Genomic DNA, 22,890 nt, shown 5'->3' with positions numbered 1-22,890 from the left:
ATATGGGTGGGGGCGAATCAATGTCTGGAAATTCCAAGCTCAGGTTCCGTAAATAACATTAACTCTGCCTCTGTATCTTGCCATGGCCCACTTTATGGTGTATTATGCTTGAAGACTATGTGTAGGTGCTAAGATGCTTCAAAATGTTGCTTGTTGACTATAGTAGGAATGTCACTGAGGGAGGGACACATCTGTATTTGTTGAAAAAGAGACTGGATGTTTTAGCTGGCTCATTCAGGGAGGGTGAATGAGAAGGTTTTCTGGCTAGATTGATATTCACTGTGTAATGGCAAAATTCTAGGATAGCGTATGGGCTTCTATAGTAGGGGATATGTGGCTCATCACAGAACTAAGAAAAAAGAACAGGAGTACTTGTGGCACCTTAGAGACTAACAAATTTATTAGAGCATAAGCTTTCGTGGGCTACAACCCACTTCTTCGGATGCATATTTGTTAGTCTCTAAGGTGCCACAAGTACTCCTGTTCTTTTTGCGGATACAGACTAACACGGCTGCTACTCTGAAACCTATCACAGAACTAAAAATTAATGATAGCTTTTAGCTACAAGTGATCATGAATCTGATCACATTTATAATGTGCAAGCAGAACAAAGTCCAGACAAGCAATATGTATACATGGTGCTTTAATAGGGCCAGTTTTCACAAAGCTGAAAAGAAATTATGAGCCAAATCAGTAGAGCGGAGGAATTTAATCAGAAAAAATGCAAATGATGATGGTGAATCTCATAAGAACACCTTACTAGATGCCTAAAACGCCACAGTCCCACAAGTGAGGGAAAAGGCTGTGCTCGTTAAAAAACTAACCTGATTTAGAGGGAAAGTGAAGGCAGCTATAAAATATATATAACAAAAGGAAGAAAATGGAAATTGATGGTGGTGAATATAGGTCAGAAGTTGGAAACTGTAGAGAATTGATAGGGGAAGCAAAGGGAAACAGGGATAAGGCTATGGTTGGGATGCGGGGGGGACAGTAAGAGGGAGTTTTTAAAAATATATTAGGAACAAAAAGCATCCTGACAATGGTATTAGTCAATTACTGGATGGAAATGATAGCATTATCAATAGTGGCGCAGAAAGGGCAGAAGTGTTCAATAAATGTTTCTGTTCTGTATTTGGGGGTAAAAACAAATGTTGTTCTTCTTTGAGTACTGTCCCTATGGGAGCAGCACTCTAGGTGCACTTGCATCCCATGTGCCTCAGATCGGAGATTTTAAGTGTCAGTGTTTGTTCGGCCCACACAATTGCCCTCTGCAGCCTTGTGCCCTGCACCGAGAATATATTGAGTTGTGTGGGCAAACCTCCCTCACTTCCTTCTCAACTGCCTCAGCATACCTCAACTGATTTTTTTTCTCTCATTCTTAATATTTAGTTAGTATGAGTTGTTAGTTCCTTTTGTGTTACTTAGCTGTAGTAATTTTAAGTTTTTAAAAACAAAACAAAAAAACCTTAAAACAAAAAGATTTTACGTATACTTTCAGGATAAGGATCATTCTCTCTCCACCTCTCTATTTCAATAGCCTGTCCTAATAACGTTCCCATCACAGAAAGACACAAAGCTGTGACTTGGACGTCCACTCATACATTTGCTGAACACTATGCAGTCACTCATGCCTCAGCTTCTGATGCCATATTTGGCTCTACTGTTCTGTCATCAATCCTAGACTTGACTCTGAAGTCCCACCCCTCTGCAGAGGGTACTACTTGATAATCACCTAGAGTGGAGCACCCATAGGGATGAACCATACCACCTTGAAGAATGTAGGCTATGCTTGAAGAATAGGGAACTCTATCCTGGGAAGCACTGACTCTGAAAGAGATTTGGGGGATGTGGTGGATGATTAACTGAACATGAGCTCCCAGTGTGACACTGTGGCCAAAAGAGCTAATGCAATCTTGGGATGCATAAATAGGGAAATCATGAGTGGGAGTAGAGAGTTTGTTTTGCTTTTGTATTTAGCATTGGTGTGACTGCTGCTGGAATACTGTATCCAGTTCTTGTGTCCACGATTAAGGAAGAATGTTGATTAATTGGAGTGGGTTCAGAGAAGAGCCACAAGGATGATTAAAGGATTAGAAAACATGCCTTATAGTGATAAACGTAAAGAGCTCAATATAGTTAGCTAAACCTTAAAGAAAATATTAAGGGTTATTGATTATGGTTGATAGGTATTTACATGGGGAACAAACATTTAATAATGGGCTCTTTAGTCCAGCAGAAAGGAATAACATGAACCAGTGGATAGAAGTTGAAGCTAGTCAAATTCAGACTGGGAATAAGGCATACAATTTTGACACTGAACGTAATTAACCACTGGAACAATTTACCAGGGGTCGTGGTGGATTCTCCATCACTGACAATTTTTAAATCAAGATTGGATGTTTTTGTAAAAGATCTGCTCTAGGAATTATTTTGAGGAAGGTCTATGGCCTGTGTTATATAGGAGATCAGACTAGATGATCACGATGGTGTCTTCTGGCCTTGGAATCTATGACTATTGGAAATATGAAAAGATACACTGAGTGGGTGCAAGGTCTGTCCAATATAAAAGTAAGGTATCCCTGAATACATAAGGTGGCGAATTAGGGTTGTTTGTGGAAACTTACCTCTAACTTTCCAGACTTTCAAATGTACGTATGTGTGCACAAAAAACCTAGAATGGTCCAGTGTGACTTTTAATAATAGTTATTGATGACCATTGTTTAAGACTTATTGAGGAGTTTTTATGACTTTCATGTAAAAAAGGAAGTGCTGGAACACTCTTCTGGTACTATCATTCATAAGAATTCTAAAAATAATAATAACGCCTGACTGGTGTTCTGCGGCGTTCCGGAGTGTACCGGCATGGCTCGAACCCTACTAAGACCTGGTGGAATTAGAGGGTGATCAGAGAAGAGTGACAAGACTGATTAGGGGATGGAAAAGCTTTCATATGAAGAGACTGAAAAGAATGGGATTGTGTACCTTAGAAAGAAGGTGATTAAGTGGGGACATAATAAAAGTATCTAAGATAATGAATGGTGTAGAACAGGTAGATAGGGAGCTTCTACTCTCCGTGTTACAAAACACAAGAACAAGGGCACGTGAAATTGAAAGACTGCAAATTTAAAACAGAAAAGGAAATACTTTGTCCATAATTTATCAAAATTTAAAAAACTGGATAACCACAAGAATAACCAAAGTGGTGATGATTGATGCCAAGAAAAAAAAGTACTGGAAGGGAAATGAAACTTCACATTTCAGGATGTAAGACAATGTCTAACTATTAGATTAGAATGACACCTTCGTTTGGGGGAGGGGCACAGATTACCCCACATCTGCCTACCGTAGGGTTATTTGCACCTTTGTCAGAGGCATCTGGAGCTTGCTCCTGTTGTATGGACCTTGAGTCTGACCTAGCATGGCAATTCCTATGTTCCTAGAGCTGTTGTTGGACTGAATGATGATGGGTCAGGACAAATAATCTTGAATGACCATCTCATTAAACACTTGTATAATTGTTCCTGTTCAAGTGAGCTAGGATTCTGCTGCCATCTGTTAAGCAGACTCAATTAAACAGCAAGGGGTGGGGAGAATAAAGTAAAGATGCTAATACATTGTGCAAACCACACTGAGAATGCTCTCTCAAATATTTCTCTTTTTTTGTAAGTTTCTGGAATTTAAATTTACCTTTCAATCTGTGGAATCTCTTCAATTTCTTTTGGAAGTTGACTAAAGACACTTTTTCTGTTTAGAAAATTAAATAACACTATGTAAATATTCACATGTGCTTTGTGCACTGGTTAAATAACAATAAAAGGCAAAAGGATCAGGGGATCTTATCTGTGAATTGCTCTGTGATTTACTCTTTTCTCCATTTGGTACAATCCTTAGTGCAGATTACTGGTTTAGATTCACTGTTGAAAATTGCACTTTGGCTAATAGGTTTCTTACTTTTCTTGCATAGTTTTAATAAAAATGAGAAAACTGAATGTTTGTACAGAGATGACTTTTTTTTATTTTTGTAAGATTAAAATTCTCCTGATATGCAGAGGGAAATAATTTTTGCTCTTTGCTCTTTTTAAATTTTGCTATAATAGCTGTATTATATAGGAAATAGATATCTAAGTAATAGAATTGCTGGGAGAGGTAGAAGAGCAATTCGTCTGTAACCTGAAGGAAGGATCAGGGGATCTATGAATTGCTCCATGATTTATCCCTTTCTCCAACTGGTGGGATCCTAATTTAGTGTGGATTTCTGGTTTAATTCATTGTTGAAAATTGCAGTTTGGCTAACAGGTTTTTACTTTTCTTGTATAGTTTTAATAAAACTCAGAAAATTCTATGCCTGAAAAGAATATTTTAAAGAATTTGACTAAAATTGATCTTAATCCAAAATAGGCTTAAAATAAAAAAACTTTATTTCAGTGGCCAAATGAATGACTATAAGTAGTGATTTTTTTTGTAACTGTTCATAACATGCTCTCTCATTATTTTGATATTTCATAAACACAGCTATATTTAAAGGCATAGGGGAAGGGTCAGCTTTGTATTAAGGACAGGAAGCTTCATTCTTGCTAGCTGACAGACTGTTTCCTTGTTGTTTCTTTTGATATCTGGAGATTAAATGCTATGTGGGGAGAAAAATTCAATTATTTAAAACATTTTGCATCAAAATGACACCCTTTAATGTATTTTTCTCTGATGTTAAATTTATCTTCTCATCTAAAGGGGAAAAAAATATGTTTGTAGTTTAAGTACCTGAGCAGAGCTTTTAACAAAAGTCTGGAAAGAAGAAGAAATCTGCATGTATGTCTTTAGAGTAGTCGCATTTTGCCTTTTTATCCTTCTAGGCTCCCTGGGACTTGTGAACTGGGGAGGTTTACTGCTGCCCTTCCAAATGATGCTCTCAAATTAAGAGTTCAAATTTCTGAAATTCCTAAAGTCCTCAAGAGGAAAAGGGATAAGGGAAAGTGATGGTCATAAGCTAAGATTTTCCAGAGTGCCTCTGCTGGCTGTGTATGCGTACATTCTGACTAAAAGCAAATAGGCCAGACTCTCACCTGGAAAACTTATGCAGTTGTTGAACAACTTCTTCTTTTCAACTTTGTTTGATTCAATGTTAAATGCCTTATGTAGCTCTAAATAATTCTGATTTCATATTGTTAAAACTTAGGAGATCTGAACGGTGAGTCTGGGACGTCTGTTTCAGACTTACTGCATTGCTGTAAACGTGAAGCATTCCATCAACTTCATGTCCTCCACCGTAGTGTCTCTGAATAGCTGTCATGGCACATATGTAGCCAGATAGGAACAGCTGGTATTCTTGCTGCTGCATTTCCATGCATTGGGCTCCATGTTGATGTATGCGATGTCCACTCTCTGGCTGAAATCCTGACCCTGTTTAAATCAATGGCAAAACTCCCATTGACTTCAGTAGAGCCAGATTTCACCCTCTTTTGTTTTTTCTTTTGTGTCATTGACGTTTTAGTGTCTTTGAAGTCTATAATGTAATCCCCAATGCTTCACTCTCTTCCCTATGTGATGCACTGAGGCTCCGGTAAATGGTAGAGAGGCTGCATTGCTAAAGTGCCATAGGCCATAAGTTTTTGTGGAGTAACTTCAGTTTAGATTGTGGTGGCGGTTGTTTACTTTTTTTCTTCTCAGAAGTAAAGTGATAGGACAGGTGCAGAAGCAAAAGTTTTAATCTGAGCCGTATTGGTTAAAGCCTTCAGTAAGGAGCAAAATGGCTACATATTGTACTGCAGCATTACTACAGGATTCTTAAATAAAGGAAAACATCACTGAAAAATGAGTCACTTTAATATGTATAAAAATCCCACAGTAATAATTTATTATGGCTTTTGTTATTTTTTTTAAGATATGCCCCTAAATATTAAACATAATTTAACATTAACATTCAAAGGGACAACTGGGTTTTTTAAAATTATTTTTCTAGCATTTAGTCGTCTTAAAATTTTGACATAATATTTATTTAATCAACAATTTACTCCCTTTCCATTTCAGTTTTTTTCCCCCTTGTTGTTTCTGAAGTACAAACCAACAAGTTGCACCTCTGATGGTTGGCTTCTTTTTTTTTTTTTTTGCAAAGCACCCTGAGGTCAGGTGTCTGGGTGAAAGCTGCTATATTCCAGCAATGAATGGCAAATATTTTAATTAATTTTAAAATTTCCCCCTCCCCAGCATGTGACAAATCTAATATATCAGGAATTCGTGTTCTAATAGAGCAAGGTTGGGGTGGGGCAACGGACTGGGCAATCTATTCATTTATTTTCCCCATTAAAACTAAAATCAATCCCCATAGCTACATACAAGAGGGAAGATGACACCCCTGGGCAACTAAATGTATTAAACTGCTTCATCAGGAATAGTTGTAGTTTGTTCCTGAATGGTCTGCTGAGTGTATTGATGGTGTCATTCCATGTTCATCATGGTATTTGAAGTGGGGAATCTTCTAGGAAACGTTGAGAATATCTTCCCCAGGGACCTTTTTGTAAATACCTACCCATCAATTCCATCTGGTCCATCACAAAAGCAAAATGCTGCCCATTTGAAATATTTTTTTTTTTAGATCTGGGAATCAACCATCTGTGGCAGGGATTGTTTAGCAGTGCTCTGTTGAAAGTCAGAGGTGTACTCGCAGTATAAATGCCTAGCTGGAGCTATCCCAAGGAGAAGATGAACTCAGACATTTTGAGAAGGTTTCCTTGCACCTTACTTTGAATTTGATGACAGAATTTAAACAAGGTGCTCCTGAGAGTCCTTGCCAGGATATAACTACTGTTGGTGGTGATATAAAGCCTATGAAGGCTCCACACACACATACGAACATAAGAACAGCCATACTAGGTCAGACCAAAGGTCCATCTAGCCCAGTATCCTGTCTTCTGACAGTGGCCAATGCCAGGTGCCCCAGAGGGAATGAACAGAACAGGTGATTCATTCCCTGTCGCCATTCCCAGCTTCTGGCAAACAGAGGCTAGGGACACCATCTCTGCCCATTCTAGCGAATAGCCATTGTTGGACCTATCCTCCATGAGCTTATTTAGTTCTTTTTTGAACCCTGTTATAGTCTTGGCCTTCACAATATTCTCTGGCAAAGAGTTCCACAGGTTGACTGTGTGTTGTGTGAAAAAATACTTCCTTTTGTTTGTTTTAAACCTGCTGCCTATTCATTTCATTTGGTGAACCCTAGTTCTTGTGTTTATGAGGAGTAAATAACACTTCCTTATTTACTTTCTCCACAGCAGTCATGATTTTATAGACCTCTATCATATCCCCCCTTAGTCGTCTCTTTTCCAAGCTGAAAAGTCCTAGTCTTATTAGTTTCTCGTTATATGGCAGCCGTTCTATACCCCTAATCATTTTTGTTGCCCTTTTCTGAACCATTTCCAGTTCCAATATACCTTTTTTTGAGATGGGGTGACCACATCTGCACGCAGAATTCAAGGGTGTACCATGGATTTATGTAGTGGCAATATGATATTTTCTGTCTTACTTATCCCTTTCTTAATGATTCCCAGCATTCTGTTCACGTTTTGACTGCCGCTGCACATTGAGTGGATGTTTTCTGAGAACTATCCACAGTGACTCCAAGAACTCTTTCTTGAGTGGTAACAGCTAATTTAGACCCCCATCATTTTCATGTATAGTTGGGATTATGTTTTCCAATGTGAATTATTACTTTGCATTTATCAAGATTGAATTTCATCTGCCATTTTGTTGCCCAGTCACCCAGTTTTGTGAGATCCTTTTGTAGCTCTTCGCAGTCTGCTTGGGACTTAACTATCTTGAGTAGTTTTGTATCATCTTCAAATTTTGCCACCTCACTGTTTACCCCTTTTTTGAGATTATTTCTTATAAACTGGGGGACAGTTTATTTACCTCTCTCCATTCTAAAAACTGACCATTTATTCTTACCCTTTGTTTCCTATCTTTTAACCAGTTACCAATCCATGAGAGGACCTTCCCTCTTATCCCATGACAGCTTACTTGGCTTAAGAGCCTTTGATGAGTGACCTCATCAAAGGCGTTCTGAAAATCTAAGTACACTATATCCACTGGATCCCCCTTGTCCACGTGCTTGTTGACCCTCTCAAAGAATTCTGAAAGACCTTTGTTTTCCTACTCTAGAAACTTAAAGACTGGGATAGTAATTGCTGTTACACCAGCATCTTCTGACGTGGGGATATTCAATGCCAGTCTCACTTCCTAGCAGGCATACAAAATCAGGTCTCATTCTCGTGTCATCCAAACACAGAGACCCACCTTATAGCCTCTAGCCCACAGACTTTTGGATACAGGCAAAAGCCAACAACTGAGGATCAGAAATGAATTAAAAACTTGGAGAATGTGGAAAGAATAACTTTTTGAAAGAGCTTTATTATGTTAAATGTTTAGTATCTGTAAACAATTATAGTATTCAGAGGTACAGATTTTAAATAGGAAGCATAGATATTTTAAATTATACCAGTTGGATAAAATAGCAGAGGCTCTGCAAATAACATCCTGTATTTTTCTTTTTAAAAACATAAACATCTGCTTTACTTATTTAATTATAGAAGCATGTATTTTTCTTGCATAAACGTGGTTATCTTTAGCTAAAGTTGACAGTTTTAAAAACTGTTTTAAATGACTCATAATATGAAATCTGTCCTTTCCTAACATTCTTACTGTTTTTTTCCCTTCAATATTGCTTGAAATCAGTATTATGCCAATGTTCCTTAAGCACCATTTCTGATTTTATTACAGCGGATATTCAACTCCTTTGTGTATACCGAAAAAATCTCAAATGGAGAAAGTGAAGTTCAACAGGTAAGGAAAAAATGGAATGTATAAAAATCCCGGGCTACCCGTTGGGTGAAAGTGTTGGGTTTTTAAAGGGACACAGTCAACTTAAATATCACACTTTTGTCTGAATTTATTTTATTGACTATTCTTACACATGAAATCAGAATGAACAATAACTGAAGGTTGTTTACTTTGTACCCATCTGGTAGCTTCGCTCTCCCCTGAATAGTAAGGCAATTTACTTCTCTGTATGGGTTTTTCACTCAGCAACAAGGGAGAGAAAAACATGTCTAGTATAGGCAGGACTTGGAGACAGATATAGTATTGACACTGCTTTCCTAAAAAAAAATTGACTAGATTTCAAGTTGACTGTGCCCTTTAAATAATCTTCATTTTAGGTGCATGTTTAGTGATCAGTAACACATTGGCATTGTATATGCAGTGTTGTGTACTTGTGAGCTTTCAAATTTAATCTCAGCCAAAGCTCATCTGATTTATGTGAAGATATATGATTAGCTTATTACATCTGTTTGCATCACTCAAATTTTTGTCTGTTTATTTAAAATAATAGATTTGAAAATTCAACGTATGTTTGGGTTAAAAAAAATTAAATCTTGAGTTTAATATTAGGTAAGTGTGGGCCCCCACATTGGTTATTTCTATTTTAATACACTGCAGTGCATGAAACAAAGGTTATGTTTGGGTAAATATAAAGGCTAAAGGATCAGATTGAATGAAAAAGACAAACCTAAAATTCTAATTTTACTTTCAACTTGCTTATTCTCAGAACTCCATCTCATGCTAAATGTGATCAATTTTGATAGAAATGGCAAACATGGTTTTATGTAACTGATCTAGGGACTAGAACAAAGAACTGCCTTTTGATTCCCACTTAAGCCACTAACTCACTTATGTGACCTTTTGCAAGTAACTTGACCTCCTTAGACTCCATCAAACCTATTTTAACATTCAGTAAAAACAAAACTGCCTCAGAGCAGAGTTTTCCTAGGGGAAAAATGAATTGCCCACAAAACATGCAAGTAATTTTTAATTTGGTGGCTGGACAGTTGTACTCTTTCAAGAGCATTTTACAACTTTGCATCAGCATATGCATTTAAATTGGATGTGCAGATAAGTAAACGAACTCTCCAAGTAACTACTGTAACTAAATTGAAGAAGCTATCAGACATAAATTGCTTTCCAGGGCAAAAAGTCAAAATAGAGATGGGTTTGAATTAAACTCTGGATTCAGATATAGTACACTCAAACTTTAGGCAAATTGGAATTTGAAATTGGAGCTCAGCCCTTCTCTAGTTCAAAGGAAATACAGTAATTTGGATATGGTTATAGTCATTCTTGGAGTTGAGTTAATATGTGGAAAATGGAATAATATAAGAAAAATTCTAACAATTTTAGGTACTATTTAAAAAAAATCTTCAGTTTTAAGAATGTTATTCTTTGCTGGAGTTGAAATTAAAGTGCATAATATATCAGAGCTCAACTTTCATGCTTGTCTATGATAGTATGATTAGTGACCCAGGATGAAAAGTAGACTGTCAGATAAAAGAAATCATACATTTTAAAAATCACCCCAAGTGTAAGTAAGCCCAGCTTAGTTTATGAAAACTCAAAGATTGGTAAAAGGGAAATTTTACTCTTCATCTTTGGTGCTTCTTGTGTACTATTTGAATTCATGCAGGTTGGTGAAACTAGATTGACTGGTGTGATAACACTGTTCATAGGAATTGACAGGGGAGATTCTAGTCAATTATCCTGTCTCTGACAGTTACCAATACTAGACACTACAGAGGATGGTGGATAAACTCCGGCAGTGGATATTATGCAATAGCATGTGCTCTGTGGGAGAAGTTTTTTTTCCTAGTACCAGTTGAAGGTTGGGTTGTGTCCTGAATTGTAGATGATGTTGTTTATATGAATATCTAATCTTTTTAATGTAACCTGCTAAGTAGTTTGCCTCAATATTTTGTTGCAGTCAGTTCCATGCATTAAATGTGTTTGTAAACTTGCTGCCTTTCAATTCAGTTGGGGAGTCAGTTCCTTTGTGCTTGTAATATGTGAGAGGAGGGGGAAGTATGATAGGAGGGCCTTCTCTGTTCCATTTTCTATTTCCCCTGTAGAGCTCTGTACTGTCATCTAAGTCACCTTGTATTTGTAGCCTCTTTTAACTAAATTGTGTGGAAGATTTTCTCTGTTTCTAAGAATTTTCCTTATCCTTCTCTGGACTTCTTCTATTTCTGCTTTGTTTGTTTTTTTTTAAGCTGAGGTGATCAGAACTGGACACAGTAATGAGGATCAGGATGTGCTATCCATTTGGTATAAAGGCCTTGAATTAGTTTCAGTATTATTCTCTATCCCATTCCTAACAGAGCATTCTCAAATTGCTGCTTTTTTAGACTATTATTGTGACTCAACTCGATCAGAGGTTTTTAGGGAGCTGTCCCCAATGACACGCCAGTCTCATTATATCACTGGTCTGTGTGTATAAACATATTTTTTTCTTGAGTGATTACAGGTAATTGTGAACCCACCTATGTGTTTGAGAAGTTCAAATTATTTCTTCCCAAGTGCATTACCACTAAATTTCTAAACTACATTTCATTGTGTTGCCTAATTGCCTAGGTTGGATTCACTTTTCTGTTAATATTTCAGCAAAATATTTGTATATAAATAAAATTAAAAAAAATTTCAATTAACATTAGGTCTTAACAAATCCATTTGTTCTAACTAAATATATTTTTTTATCCTAAACTACCTGACAGTTTCCCTTTCTAAAATTTAATTACTCATTGCGATATGCAGCATTGTTCCCAAAGAAACCATGGCAACAGTGTTGCGGAAACAAAATAATAATACCAACAAAGAGCTGAGGACATTTCTAATTTATTTAATTCACTGGTGTTTTATGCACTAAGGTTTACTTTTGTTTTGTTAGGAATTTAGTGTACTTACTATAGCTGCATCCATCCGTATTATATATCTAAATATCGTACAACTATCCAAAACATACAAAAATTCACACTACTTTCTCATAATTGTACAAAAAATGGCTTTTTGTCATTAGGGACATAAAAAGGGCTCAGTGATTATACTGTCCCTAAAAGAGATCTCTCGTGTCATAGTATCAAACCTATATACTAGTGAGGAGTAGTAATTAAGTTTATAGTACTGTTCATTGTCTGGAATTTTCAGAAATATTGCCAGTCATGTTTTTTGGTAGGTTCCTAATTTTTTCTTGAAGGAAGTTGAATGCATATTGGTAATATAGTATTTTAAAAATACTGGATTAATGATGGATTCTAAAGTTTTCATATTACTACTAGTCTTAAATTAACATACTGTACATTAATATTTAAACCAATTTAAAGGGCTATGTTAATTATCACAGTATAATATTTGGATTGAACCTGGTGCCACACCATATTCTATTTGTATACACATGCACAGAATCACTGGTGGTGAAGATTAATGTTAAAATCTTGGATTTAAAAAGCTACTCTGTTACCACTAGGTTTTAAAAAAATTATTGCCCTCTGGAGATTACATTTTAAACTCAAGGGTCATTGGTTTTCACTTCAGACAACCATGAAGGCTGTGAAGTAAATAAGATGGGGGCAGGCAGAGAGGAGCTTGTGCTTAACTCAGGAGAGCGGGGAGGAGGGAAAGGAGGGAAAGAACCTTGTATATTCTTCCAGTTTAGATACAGTGGAACTTATTGTGATGGTTTCCCCCCTGGGGTGCCACCTGGAACTGAGGTACCACTGAGCCCTCTGACTCACCAGCCTGGGTTTCCATTCACATGGTGCTGCTGTGACAACCTGTAGACCACTCCTGGTCCTATACTCCCACCAGCATTCGCACAGGCAGGGACACATCCAGCTGCAGTTACATGAGGTTGACCAGCCACTACATGAACCAACAATAGAGAGACTACAGTTAAGATATCACCAGCTTCTGAGCCTAGGAGCCCAGAGCTGTACTGTCCTGCCCTGGCCGAAACCCTGACCAGTATGAATTTATTACCCAGTTTGCCCCCCTCTCAATGTGGAGAGGAATATGCAGCAAGCCTGTGTTAAACCAAGCTGAGACTCTTCTCCAGACACTTCACTTAAAGGCACACTGGTTTAGATGAAAACATAAAACAAGTTTATTATCTACAAAAGATGGATAAGTAGGGCCCTACCAAATTCATGGCCATGAAAAACGTGTCACAGACCGTGAAATCTGGTCTTTTGTGTGCTTTTACCCTATGGTATGGGATGAGATTTTGAAAAGTGAGTAGTGATTTGATGGCCTTAGTTTTTGGATGCCCAAATTGAGACACCTTAAAAGGGACTGCTTTTTCAGAAAGTGCTGAGGCAAACTCTCGACAGATTGGCCATAAGATGTCTTAGGTTGGGTATCCAAAAATGGAAGCAACCAAAAATCATTAGTTGCCTTGAAAAATCTATGCCATACTGTATATGGTATTAGAAAGAATGTGGCTTATTGTGCAGTCCATTGTAAAGAAATTTGTTTCTGTATGAGCATGCACAAATGTGTGTGCTTGTGTGCAACATGTCCAAAATGGGGCAATTGTCATGGTAAGTTGAAGTTTTAGTCCTTAAATCATCTTGACGTTGGTAAAGAAGGGCTCACTGGCTTTAATTTAAAGTTGAAGAATAATATCTTTCACTACCATTTCTGGGTGGTCTGCACACCACATAAAAGTCACATGGGCTAAATTATACATATCAGATGGCTTTTGAAAGTAAAAAGTGTGCTTGGGAAATTCAGAAACTGAAGTGGCTCTTCTTTATGGAAGCCTTCATTACACTTTTTTTTACTTGAGAGAAAAAAAACACACTAGCTTAAATCCCCATCACAGATGCACACATTAACTCTAGACATTTATTTATATCTACTTAAACATTGTAAGTAGTGTGATGAGTACTTAACTGTCACAGAAGAAAAATGGGGCCACAATAGAGTATAATTACTGTGGTTAAAAGCTCAATATTGAAGTGGATAGAAGAATAATTGAGCACTTCTGTTTTATTAATAACTTGGTCTTTCAGTCCTAATGAATCATGAGTAGTATAACTGGAGTTTTATGAGTAAGAGCGATACATCCAACTGAGCATCTTGAACAAATGCAAATAAAATGTAAGCAAATTAAATCCCCTATGACTGGCTCCTTTTTTTTTTTTTGGTCAGTCATTAACTTTTTCTTACCAACTGATGCCCGAAGGCAATTATTTATAGTTTTCTGGAAAGCCACTCAATTTTTATTTAAAAAACAAAACAAAAAACACCATGTAAACAATGACGTCTAGGGAACAGAGAGGGAAAAACTACAGCTGTTGGCCTTAAGCACCAGCGATTAATACAATCAACTGTCTTTATGCCACACAAGGAGTGGTTTTAAGTTTAAAACTTTAGACCCTTTGTGCTCTCAAAATCTAGAGCTGTCTATTTCTTAAGAGTAATCTGTACAGTAGGATTCCATGTCATTCTGTGTGTCACTCTGAAACATAGAATGTCTGAATCCATGAGAAACGATGGATAAAGCTACAAGCATAGTTGAGAGCACTTTTTGTTCAGAATATCATAATGTTCAATCATCACTGGGATTCACAGTCTGTTACTATCTGGTTATTAAGTTCTGACCCACTTTTACTACTAGTGCCATATAACCTTTTCCACGTTGACGTAAGTATTTGCACCATAGATGTGGGGCCTGGTGTCAGTGACTTCCCTATAAAGAGAGTTTGAATCTTAACTGAGTTACATGCATTAAGAATAGTTTTAATATTCTAGCCATCAGACTGAGAGGAAAGGAAGGTAAGAATAAGCATTTCTTCAAATGGGTGGTTTAAGTCACACATGACACAGGAAATATTCTGGGGAGAGTAGAAGAATTTGCAGATGAGAGTGGAGAGCATCTGTTCAAGATTGTGAGACATCAAGGTTCCTGATAGTTCAGAGAATGTAAGTTTAGAATCCAAAGTCAAAGATGCATAATGATAGTTTTGACTGAACAATTTTTTTGATCAATTTAAGATATGTTGAATTGAAGGAAGTTAGGACAGGCCCAAGAGTTTTTTGAATAGCTTGACAGAAGTGAATTGAAGAAAGCGTAAAGGGGATATAGCATCTGAACTTTGGACTCACCCTCTATCCCCCTCCCCTTTCCCACCCTCAACAAGCCAACCTTCAAACCTACCTTCCTCTGTAACTATTGCTCAGTCTCCCCTCTTCTTTTCTTTTTAAGCTCAAAACTCCTTGAGTGAAAAGTTTTTACAATAGCTGCCTCAAATTCATATCCCCCAACTCTGTCCTGGATCCCTTCCAGTCTGGCTTCTCTCTCCCTGTCACTGATACGACTCACCAAGGGTTTAATGATTTCAAAGTCCTCACATCTGGCCAGGTGTACTCGTTCTTCTCTGTGACTCCCCTGCTGCTTTTGACACTGTTGACTGCACCGTTTTTCATGGCAACTTATTCTCCTTTGTCTTTTTTGTGACACTGTCCTCTCCTAGTTCACCTCCTCCCTCACTTTAGTTCCCATAGTGCCTCCTTTACTGGATCCATCTAGTCTATGCATTTGTATGAACCCTCCTTATAGCAGTATCTGATCCCCTCCTATTTTCGCCTAGAAATAATCTCTCTCCACCTTCCTTTGCAGCTTCTTGTGTGGAGTTTGATGATGGTGATGGTTGGGGCTTTGTTTGTGAATTTTTTATTGAGGAAAAGCTAAGTCAAAGAGGAGAGGAGTTTTGTATTTTGTATTGAACGCAATGCGTGGTGTTGCTTTTCTGGTAGTGAGTTTCATAGCCTAGGTTCTCCTCCTTTCTCGCAGTGTCTGAGTTTTCCACAAATTCCTGTCCTAGGCCCTCTCTTCTTCTCCCTCTACATCTTAACTTTGGGTGATTTCTTTTGATCACGTAACTTCAACTGCCATTTCTACCTTCCCTGACCATTCATAAATGTGCCTCTTCATTCCTGATCTGTCTCCATCCATTCAGTCTCTGTTTCTTTGGCCTCTCCTGATCCCTTGCCATTAAATTAAACTTAACCTAGCTAACACAGAACTCCTTGCTTTCCTCTCAAGCCCTCTCCGCTCCCTTCATTTCCTATTACTCTTGCACAGCCAGGGAAAAATTAGCTAGAGGAGGGGTCAAGCAGTGAATTGTAAACTCTTGTTTGTCACTCTTTTATACGCCTGTGCCCCAAATACCTTGTCTCTGCTGCTCAGGTGGATGGTGATTGCCCAGCAGGAGTAGCAGAGTGATATGGGCTAGCTTATGCTCTGCTGTTGATTCTGCTGTCACAACTTGGTAAGATCAAGGTGTTTTATGGAGCTTGCAGTTCACTTAAGATTTTTAATGAAATTCTGAACTCACAAAAATTGAAGGAGTTCTTTATGCTTCTTCCTCCATTGTATAAAGTTATTCTGTGTGAGATGCTGTTAAATAAGCAGGTCCATATGAAAAGATACACGAGTTCTGTTTGCATAGATTTTCTAGGACAGGGCTGCAGAGATAACTGACATGGGCATTCCCTTTGATGCATATTACAGAAGTAGCATTTAGCAATATTACATGCAACAACTTGTATCAATGGCTTGTGAAAAGGGTCAGGAAGTGTCACTGTTATATAAACAAGTCACCATGTCAGACTTATTATAGCACTAAGCTCTACAGAAGATGTTAGCATGGTTCCATAGGATACATTACAACTGAGAGAGAGCAGACATTCCCTAGATCTTCTGTTTGCAATCCAACCTGTCATCAGAAAGGGCATGAGTAGCTTTCCTAAATCCAACAGAGAGTTAAGAAAGATATCGGATACAATTTGGCAAGAGAACATACAAAACACCTTCTGAGGAAGATATAATAAAATTGTTGTGGTTGAAACAAATACCCTCATTTCTCTATTTTGAATCATAGAATCTTAGGAATATCAGGGTTGGAAGGAACCACAGGAGGTCATCTAGCCCAACATCCTACTCAAAGCAGGACCAATCCCCAACTAAATCATCCCAGCCAGGGCTTGGTCAAGCCTTAACTTTATAACCCTCTAAGGAAGGAGATTCCACCACCTCCCTAGGTAACCCGTTCTAGTTCTTCACCACCCTCCTAGTGAAAAAGTTTTTCCTAATATCCAACCTAAACCACCTCCACTGCAACTTGAGACCATTGCTCCTTGTTCTGTTATCTGGTACCACTGAGAACAGTTAGATCCATCCTCTTCGGAACCCCCTTTCAGGTAGTTGAAAGCAGCTATCAAATCCCCCCTTGTTCTTCTCTTCTGCAGACTAAACAATCTCAGTTCACTCAGCCTCTCCTCATAAGTCATGTGCTCCAGCCCCCAAATCATTTTGGTTGCCCTCCGCTGGACTCTTTCCAATTTTTCCACATCCTTCTTGTAGTGTGGGGCCCAAAACTGGACACAGTACTCCAGATGAGGCCTCATCAATGTCGAATAGAGGGGAATGATCACTTCCCTCGATCTGCTGGCAATACTCCTACTTATACAGCCCCAAATGCCGTTAGCCTTCTTGGCAACAAGGGCACACTGTTGACTCTCATCCAGCTTCTCGTCCGTTGTAACCCCTAGGTCCTTTTCTGCAGAACTGCTGCCTAGCCACTCGGTCCCTAGTCTGTAGCAGTGCATGGGATTCTTCCGTCCTAAGTGCAGGACTCTGCACTTGTCCTTGTTGAACCTCATCAGATTTCTTTTGGCCCAATCCTCTAATTTGTCTAGGTCCCTTTGTATCCTATCCCTACCCTCCAGCGTATCTACCACGCCTCCCAGTTTAGTGTCATCTGCAAACTTGCTGATAGTGCAGTCCACGCCATCCTCCAGATCATTAATGAAGATATTGAACAAAACCGGCCCCAGGACCGACCCTTGGGGCACTCCGCTTGGTACCGGCTGCCAACTAGACATGGAGCCATTGATTATAACCCATTGAGCCTGACGATCTAGCCAGCTTTCTATCCACCTTATAGTCCATTCATCCAGCCCATACTTCTTTAACTTGCCGGCAAGAAAACTGTGGGAGACCGTATCAAAAAGCTTTGCTAAAGTTTCTAAATAGTCCTGAACCACTTCTTTCTCCACAGAGGGCTGGTCACCTCCTCTCCATGCTGTGCTGCCCAGTGCAGTAGTCTGGGAGCTGACCTTGTTCGTGAAGACAGAGGCAAAAAAAGCATCGAGTACATTAGCTTTTTCCACATCCTCTGTCACTAGGTTGCCTCCCTCATTCAGTAAGGGGCCCACACTTTCCTTGACTTTCTTCTTGTTGCTAACATACCTGAAGAAACCCTTCTTGTTACTCTTAACATCTCTTGCTAGCTGCAACTCCAAGTGTGATTTGGCCTTCCTGATTTCACTCCTGCATGCCTGAGCAATATTTTTATACTCCTCTCTGGTCATTTGTCCAATCTTCCACTTTTTGTAAGTTTCTTTTTTGTGTTTAAGATCAGCAAGGATCTCACTGTTAAGCCAAGCTGGTTGCCTGCCATATTTACTATTCTTTCTACACATCGGGATGGTTTGTTCCTGCAACCTCAATAAGGATTCTTTAAAATACGGCCAGCTCTCCGGGACTCCTTTCCCCCCTCATGTTATTCTCCCGAGGGATCCTGCCCATCAGTTCCCTGAGGGAGTCAAAGTCTGCTTTTCTGAAGTCCAGGGTCCGTATTTTGCTGCTCTCCTTTCTTCCTTGTGTCAGGATCCTGAACTCGACCATCTCATGGTCACTGCCTCCCAGGTTCCCATCCACTTTTGCTTTCCCTACTAATTCTTCCCTGTTTGTGAGCAGCAGGTCAAGAAGAGCTCTGCCCCTAGTTGTTTCCTCCAGCACTTGCACCAGGAAATTGTCCCCTACACTTTCCAAAAACTTCCTGGATTGTCTGTGCACCGCTGTATTGCTCTCCCAGCAGATATCGGGGTAATTGAAGTCCCCCATGAGAACCAGGGCCTGTGATCTAGTAACTGCTGTTAGTTGCCAGAAGAAAGCCTCATCCCCCTGGTCTGGTGGTCTATAGCAGACTCCCACCATGACATCAGCCTTGTTGCTCACACTTCTAAACTTAATCCATAGACTCTCAGGTTTTTCTGCAGTTTCATACTGGAGCACTGAGCAGTCATACTCCTCTCTTACATACAATGCAACTCCTCCACCTTTTCTGCCCTGCCTGTCCTTCCTGAACAGTTTATATCCATCCATGACAGTACTCCAGTCATGTGATTTATCCCCCCAGGTCTCTGTTATTCCAATCACATCATAATTCCTTGACTGTGCCAGGATTTCCAGTTTTCCCTGCTTGTTTCCCAGGCTTCTTGCATTTGTGTATAGGCACTTAAGATAATTCGCTGATTGTCCTGCTTTCTCAGTATGAGGCAGGAGTCCTCCTCTCTTACGCTCTCCTGCTTGTGCTTCCTCCCGGCATCCCACTTCCCCACTTACCTCAGGGCTTTGGTCTCCTTCCCCCAGTGAACCTAGTTTAAAGCCCTCCTCACTAGGTTAGCCAGCCTGCTTGCAAAGATGCTCTTCCCTCTCGTCATTAAGTGGAGCCTGTCTCTGCCACATGGGAACTTTTTTTTCACAACAGCTGATAATTGAACTAGATATATTTTCCTTCTAACATCCAAAATTTGTTCCTTCTTTCTGCCACCGCTGAAGAAATTTCACTAAATAATAATGTCTTTAATGAGATTGGCTCTTTGAGCCATTTTGACTTCATACCTCTTTTAAAAATCAGTTATGTTCATGCTTGGTTTTCCATATTGCATTCCAAACTCATTCACTGTGTAAGAATGCAGAACATAAAACTTTGTTCTAAAAATCTCAGTAAAGGATATAAATCATGCATGACCCAACCAAAGTAAATTAGACACTGGGTGAAGCTCATGGACCTTGGGAGAATTAGTTTTAGGGATCAGATGTCCAGTTTACAGGCCAAGTTGGCTTGTTGGGGAACAAAGGGAACAAAACAACACATGCACACAGTATAAAAATCCCAGAGAATCAGTCCTTGAAGCTTTCTTCATTGGAGTTTCAGCTTATGGATTCCTTTGTAGCTGGGGTTCTTGTTCCACATTCAAAGTGAAGTCTGGCAGTTCTGGCCCCTACGTCTGGGAGTTCTTCATCCCTACTAATCTTCCATTTACTCATTTTCCCTGCAGCTATTTGGGTTTTATAACCCTTTAGATACCCAGGAGGTTTGCAGCTAGCCTGCAAATATATACTGTAATTCCTTCTCTAAAGCTGCTCCAGGGCCAGTCTCTCTGGGCTCCTTCCTTTGGCCAGCTGCCAGATAATTCAGCTAGGGCTCCCCTTTCAAAATTCTTGGATACTCCGTAACTTCATTACCTTTTTCCTTTGACAGGTAAATTTTATATTCTAGCTATCTACGCTATGGGAAAGGACACCCGGGTGTTAATACCCATGTTTTTCCCTTCGTCCACCCAGTGTTAGGACAAGCACCTTTTTATAGACAACAGTCCTACACAGCAGTCCCCTTCTTCAGGGGAAATACCTGATGCAAACATGTTACAAAATATATTAATAGCCTTTAATAAATATCAAAGAGCTGCTTTGCCCTCACACTAACGATCCAACAAATAAAGGGTTCTTCATCACTTGAAGTATTTCAATCAAGACTGGATATCTGTCTAAAAGATGTGCTGTAGCTCAGGTAGAAGTTGTAGGTTTGGTGAAAAAATTTCTGGGTGAGGTTCTATTGCCTGTGTTATGCAGGAGTCAGAGCCAAAGGCCAGAAGAGACCACCAGATCATCTAGTGTGACCTCCTGTACATCACAGGCCACCAGCATCACTCGCACACTACACCCAACAACCAGAATTAGACCAAAGTATTACAATCCACGGGAGACTCCACTATTGTGTGTGACAGGCAGAGAATCATAGAATCGTAGCACTGGAAGGGACCTCAAGAGGTCATCTAGTCCAGTCCCCTGAACTCATGGCAGGACTAAGTATTAGCGAGACCGTTCCTGACAGGTATTTGTCAAACCTGCTCTTAAAAATCTCCAAGGATGGAGATTCCACAACCTCGGTGGGCAATAGGAGGGACTGAGGTTCCTCATTGCCTGAGGTTCCTCATTGCCTGAGGTCCCCGCAATGGCAAGGAAATGATTAAGTGAGAGAGACCCAGATAATCCTGGCAGGTGACCTGCACCTACATCCTACAGAGGAAGAAAAAAAAACCCCCTAAGGTCACTGCCAATCTAACCTGGGAGAAAATTCCTTTGCAACCCCACATATAGCGATTTGGTCAGGCCCTGAACATGTGAGCAAGAATTATCCAGCAAGCACCTGAGAGAGCGAGAGAGCAAGCATGGTGCCACTTCAGCGCCCTGGCGCACCCCATCCAATGTCCCAGCTCATCTGTGGCCATCCCTGATGCTTCAGAAGAAGGAGGTTAAAAAAACAGAATACACTTGGGGAGAAAAATCCCTTCTTGATCCCTTTTACGTGGTCAGATCGTGTCAAAGCCAGGGGTGGAGCCAAGAGTTGAACCCAGATCTGCCAAGTCCCAGTTTAGGGTGTTAGCTCTCTCCTATTTCCACTAATTGTTCTGTTTCTTGTTGCATCAGAGGGAAGACTTTGCATGTGTCATATAATACAAACCATGGTAGCTCTCCACCTAGTCCAGAGTGGAGCCCAATCAATTTTTTGGTAGGAAGGAGGGACAAATTCCTCTGTGAATTTAACCCTTTCACAGTCCATGAGAGAAAGCGTCTGAAGATCATGGTGAAATACGTAGGTTCTTGGGGCTACAAACCAGGAAACTGAAGAAGAATCTACAGTTAATCTCAGAACAACTGGGAGGTCAGACTAGATTATCATAGTGGTCCTTCTGGTCCTAAAAATCTATGGATCAGATTGCTGCATTTGTCACTGATGCAGGTCAGATAGTGCCTAAAAAGTTCATCCCACACAGTCCAAACCCAAGGAAGAGAAGAATAATGCTCTTGGCTGCCATCCACTTCCCCTCAGTTTCACGTATCAGCACTCCATGCCCATGTAGTCTTGACCTTAAAAAACTATCAGTCAGTTCTAATGTTCCTCAGCTGAATACCCAAAACATTAACAGGAAAAGCACACCAATGTTTCATTTTAAGATTCTTAATAATAAAAGGGACCTTTTGTTAGAGGTCCCTTATCAGTCAGATATGATCCAGCTTTGCCTTGGGCGCTTCACTACCATAGCCAGTCTTGATGTGAGTGACAATGGAAAAAGCCGTGAATTTGTTGTAATCGATCTTGTACGTTAGCACATAAATTGGATTCTAACAAAGGTTAAGTAGCATGTTGGGAAGACAGGCTGTTTTTTTTCTCTTGCAGTAGACAAAGCCCTTTAAAATATTTTAAGGAAAGAGAGAAGAAAAGGGTACGTAAAAAAAAATAATCAGTGAGGGTATTAGATGACAGGGCTTTCCTTACACTCTCTGGTGCTTGTAGGCTGAAAGGGGTATTTATCATGCCAACACTTCATATTAATGGTCTAAGTGACAATTTTTACTTAATACTGAGAGAGAGCCAATTAAAAGGTAGCCAATAATAGGTGTGAAGGTGTCTGTCCTTTTACTTAAGAGATTGTCTAATGTAACTCTGAAGGATACAGCAGTCATGAATGAGGTTCAGTTGCAGATTTCAGTAAGAAATACATCTCCATGTATTGTCTAAAGGAATTTGGAGATCAATGTTTTAGCTAAGTGACATTTTGACTTCTGCATTATCTCCTCAGCTGCTTCCACATCTGTAAAATGAGGATATAGTTCCAGTGGTGTTGAGACTTAATGTTTTTAAGGTACATTGATAAAATAAACGATATAAATATTGATGTGATTATAATACACCTCTACCCTGATAGAACGCGACCCGATATAACACAAATTCGGATATAACGCGGTAAAGCAGTGGGGAGCCCCGGGCCCTTTAAAGCACCACCCGAGCCCTGCTGCTTTACCGCGTTATATCCGAATTCGTGTGGCGCCCCAGGCCCTTTAAATCACCGCCCCCTTTAAATCTGGCAGCCGGGCTCGGG

The 22,890-nt window shown here is 39.5% G+C and overlaps 1 protein-coding gene across 1 annotated transcript in view; it reads left to right on the top strand.

Moving 5' to 3' along the window:
• The window catches only part of LOC112115974 (VWFA and cache domain-containing protein 1), a 194,665-nt gene that overhangs the window by 67,064 nt on the left and 104,711 nt on the right, over positions 1-22,890 (top strand). The window contains exon 2 of the mRNA XM_026656018.2: positions 8,770-8,832. Coding sequence (XP_026511803.1) covers positions 8,770-8,832 — 63 coding nt within the window. The remainder of the gene's footprint in view (positions 1-8,769; positions 8,833-22,890) is intronic.

Source organism: Terrapene carolina, unplaced genomic scaffold (assembly GCF_002925995.2).
Source record: "Terrapene carolina triunguis isolate 2854851 unplaced genomic scaffold, T_m_triunguis-2.0 Scaffold211, whole genome shotgun sequence".
Lineage (NCBI taxonomy): Eukaryota > Metazoa > Chordata > Testudines > Emydidae > Terrapene > Terrapene triunguis.
This window is presented reverse-complemented; position numbering and strand designations above follow the sequence as displayed.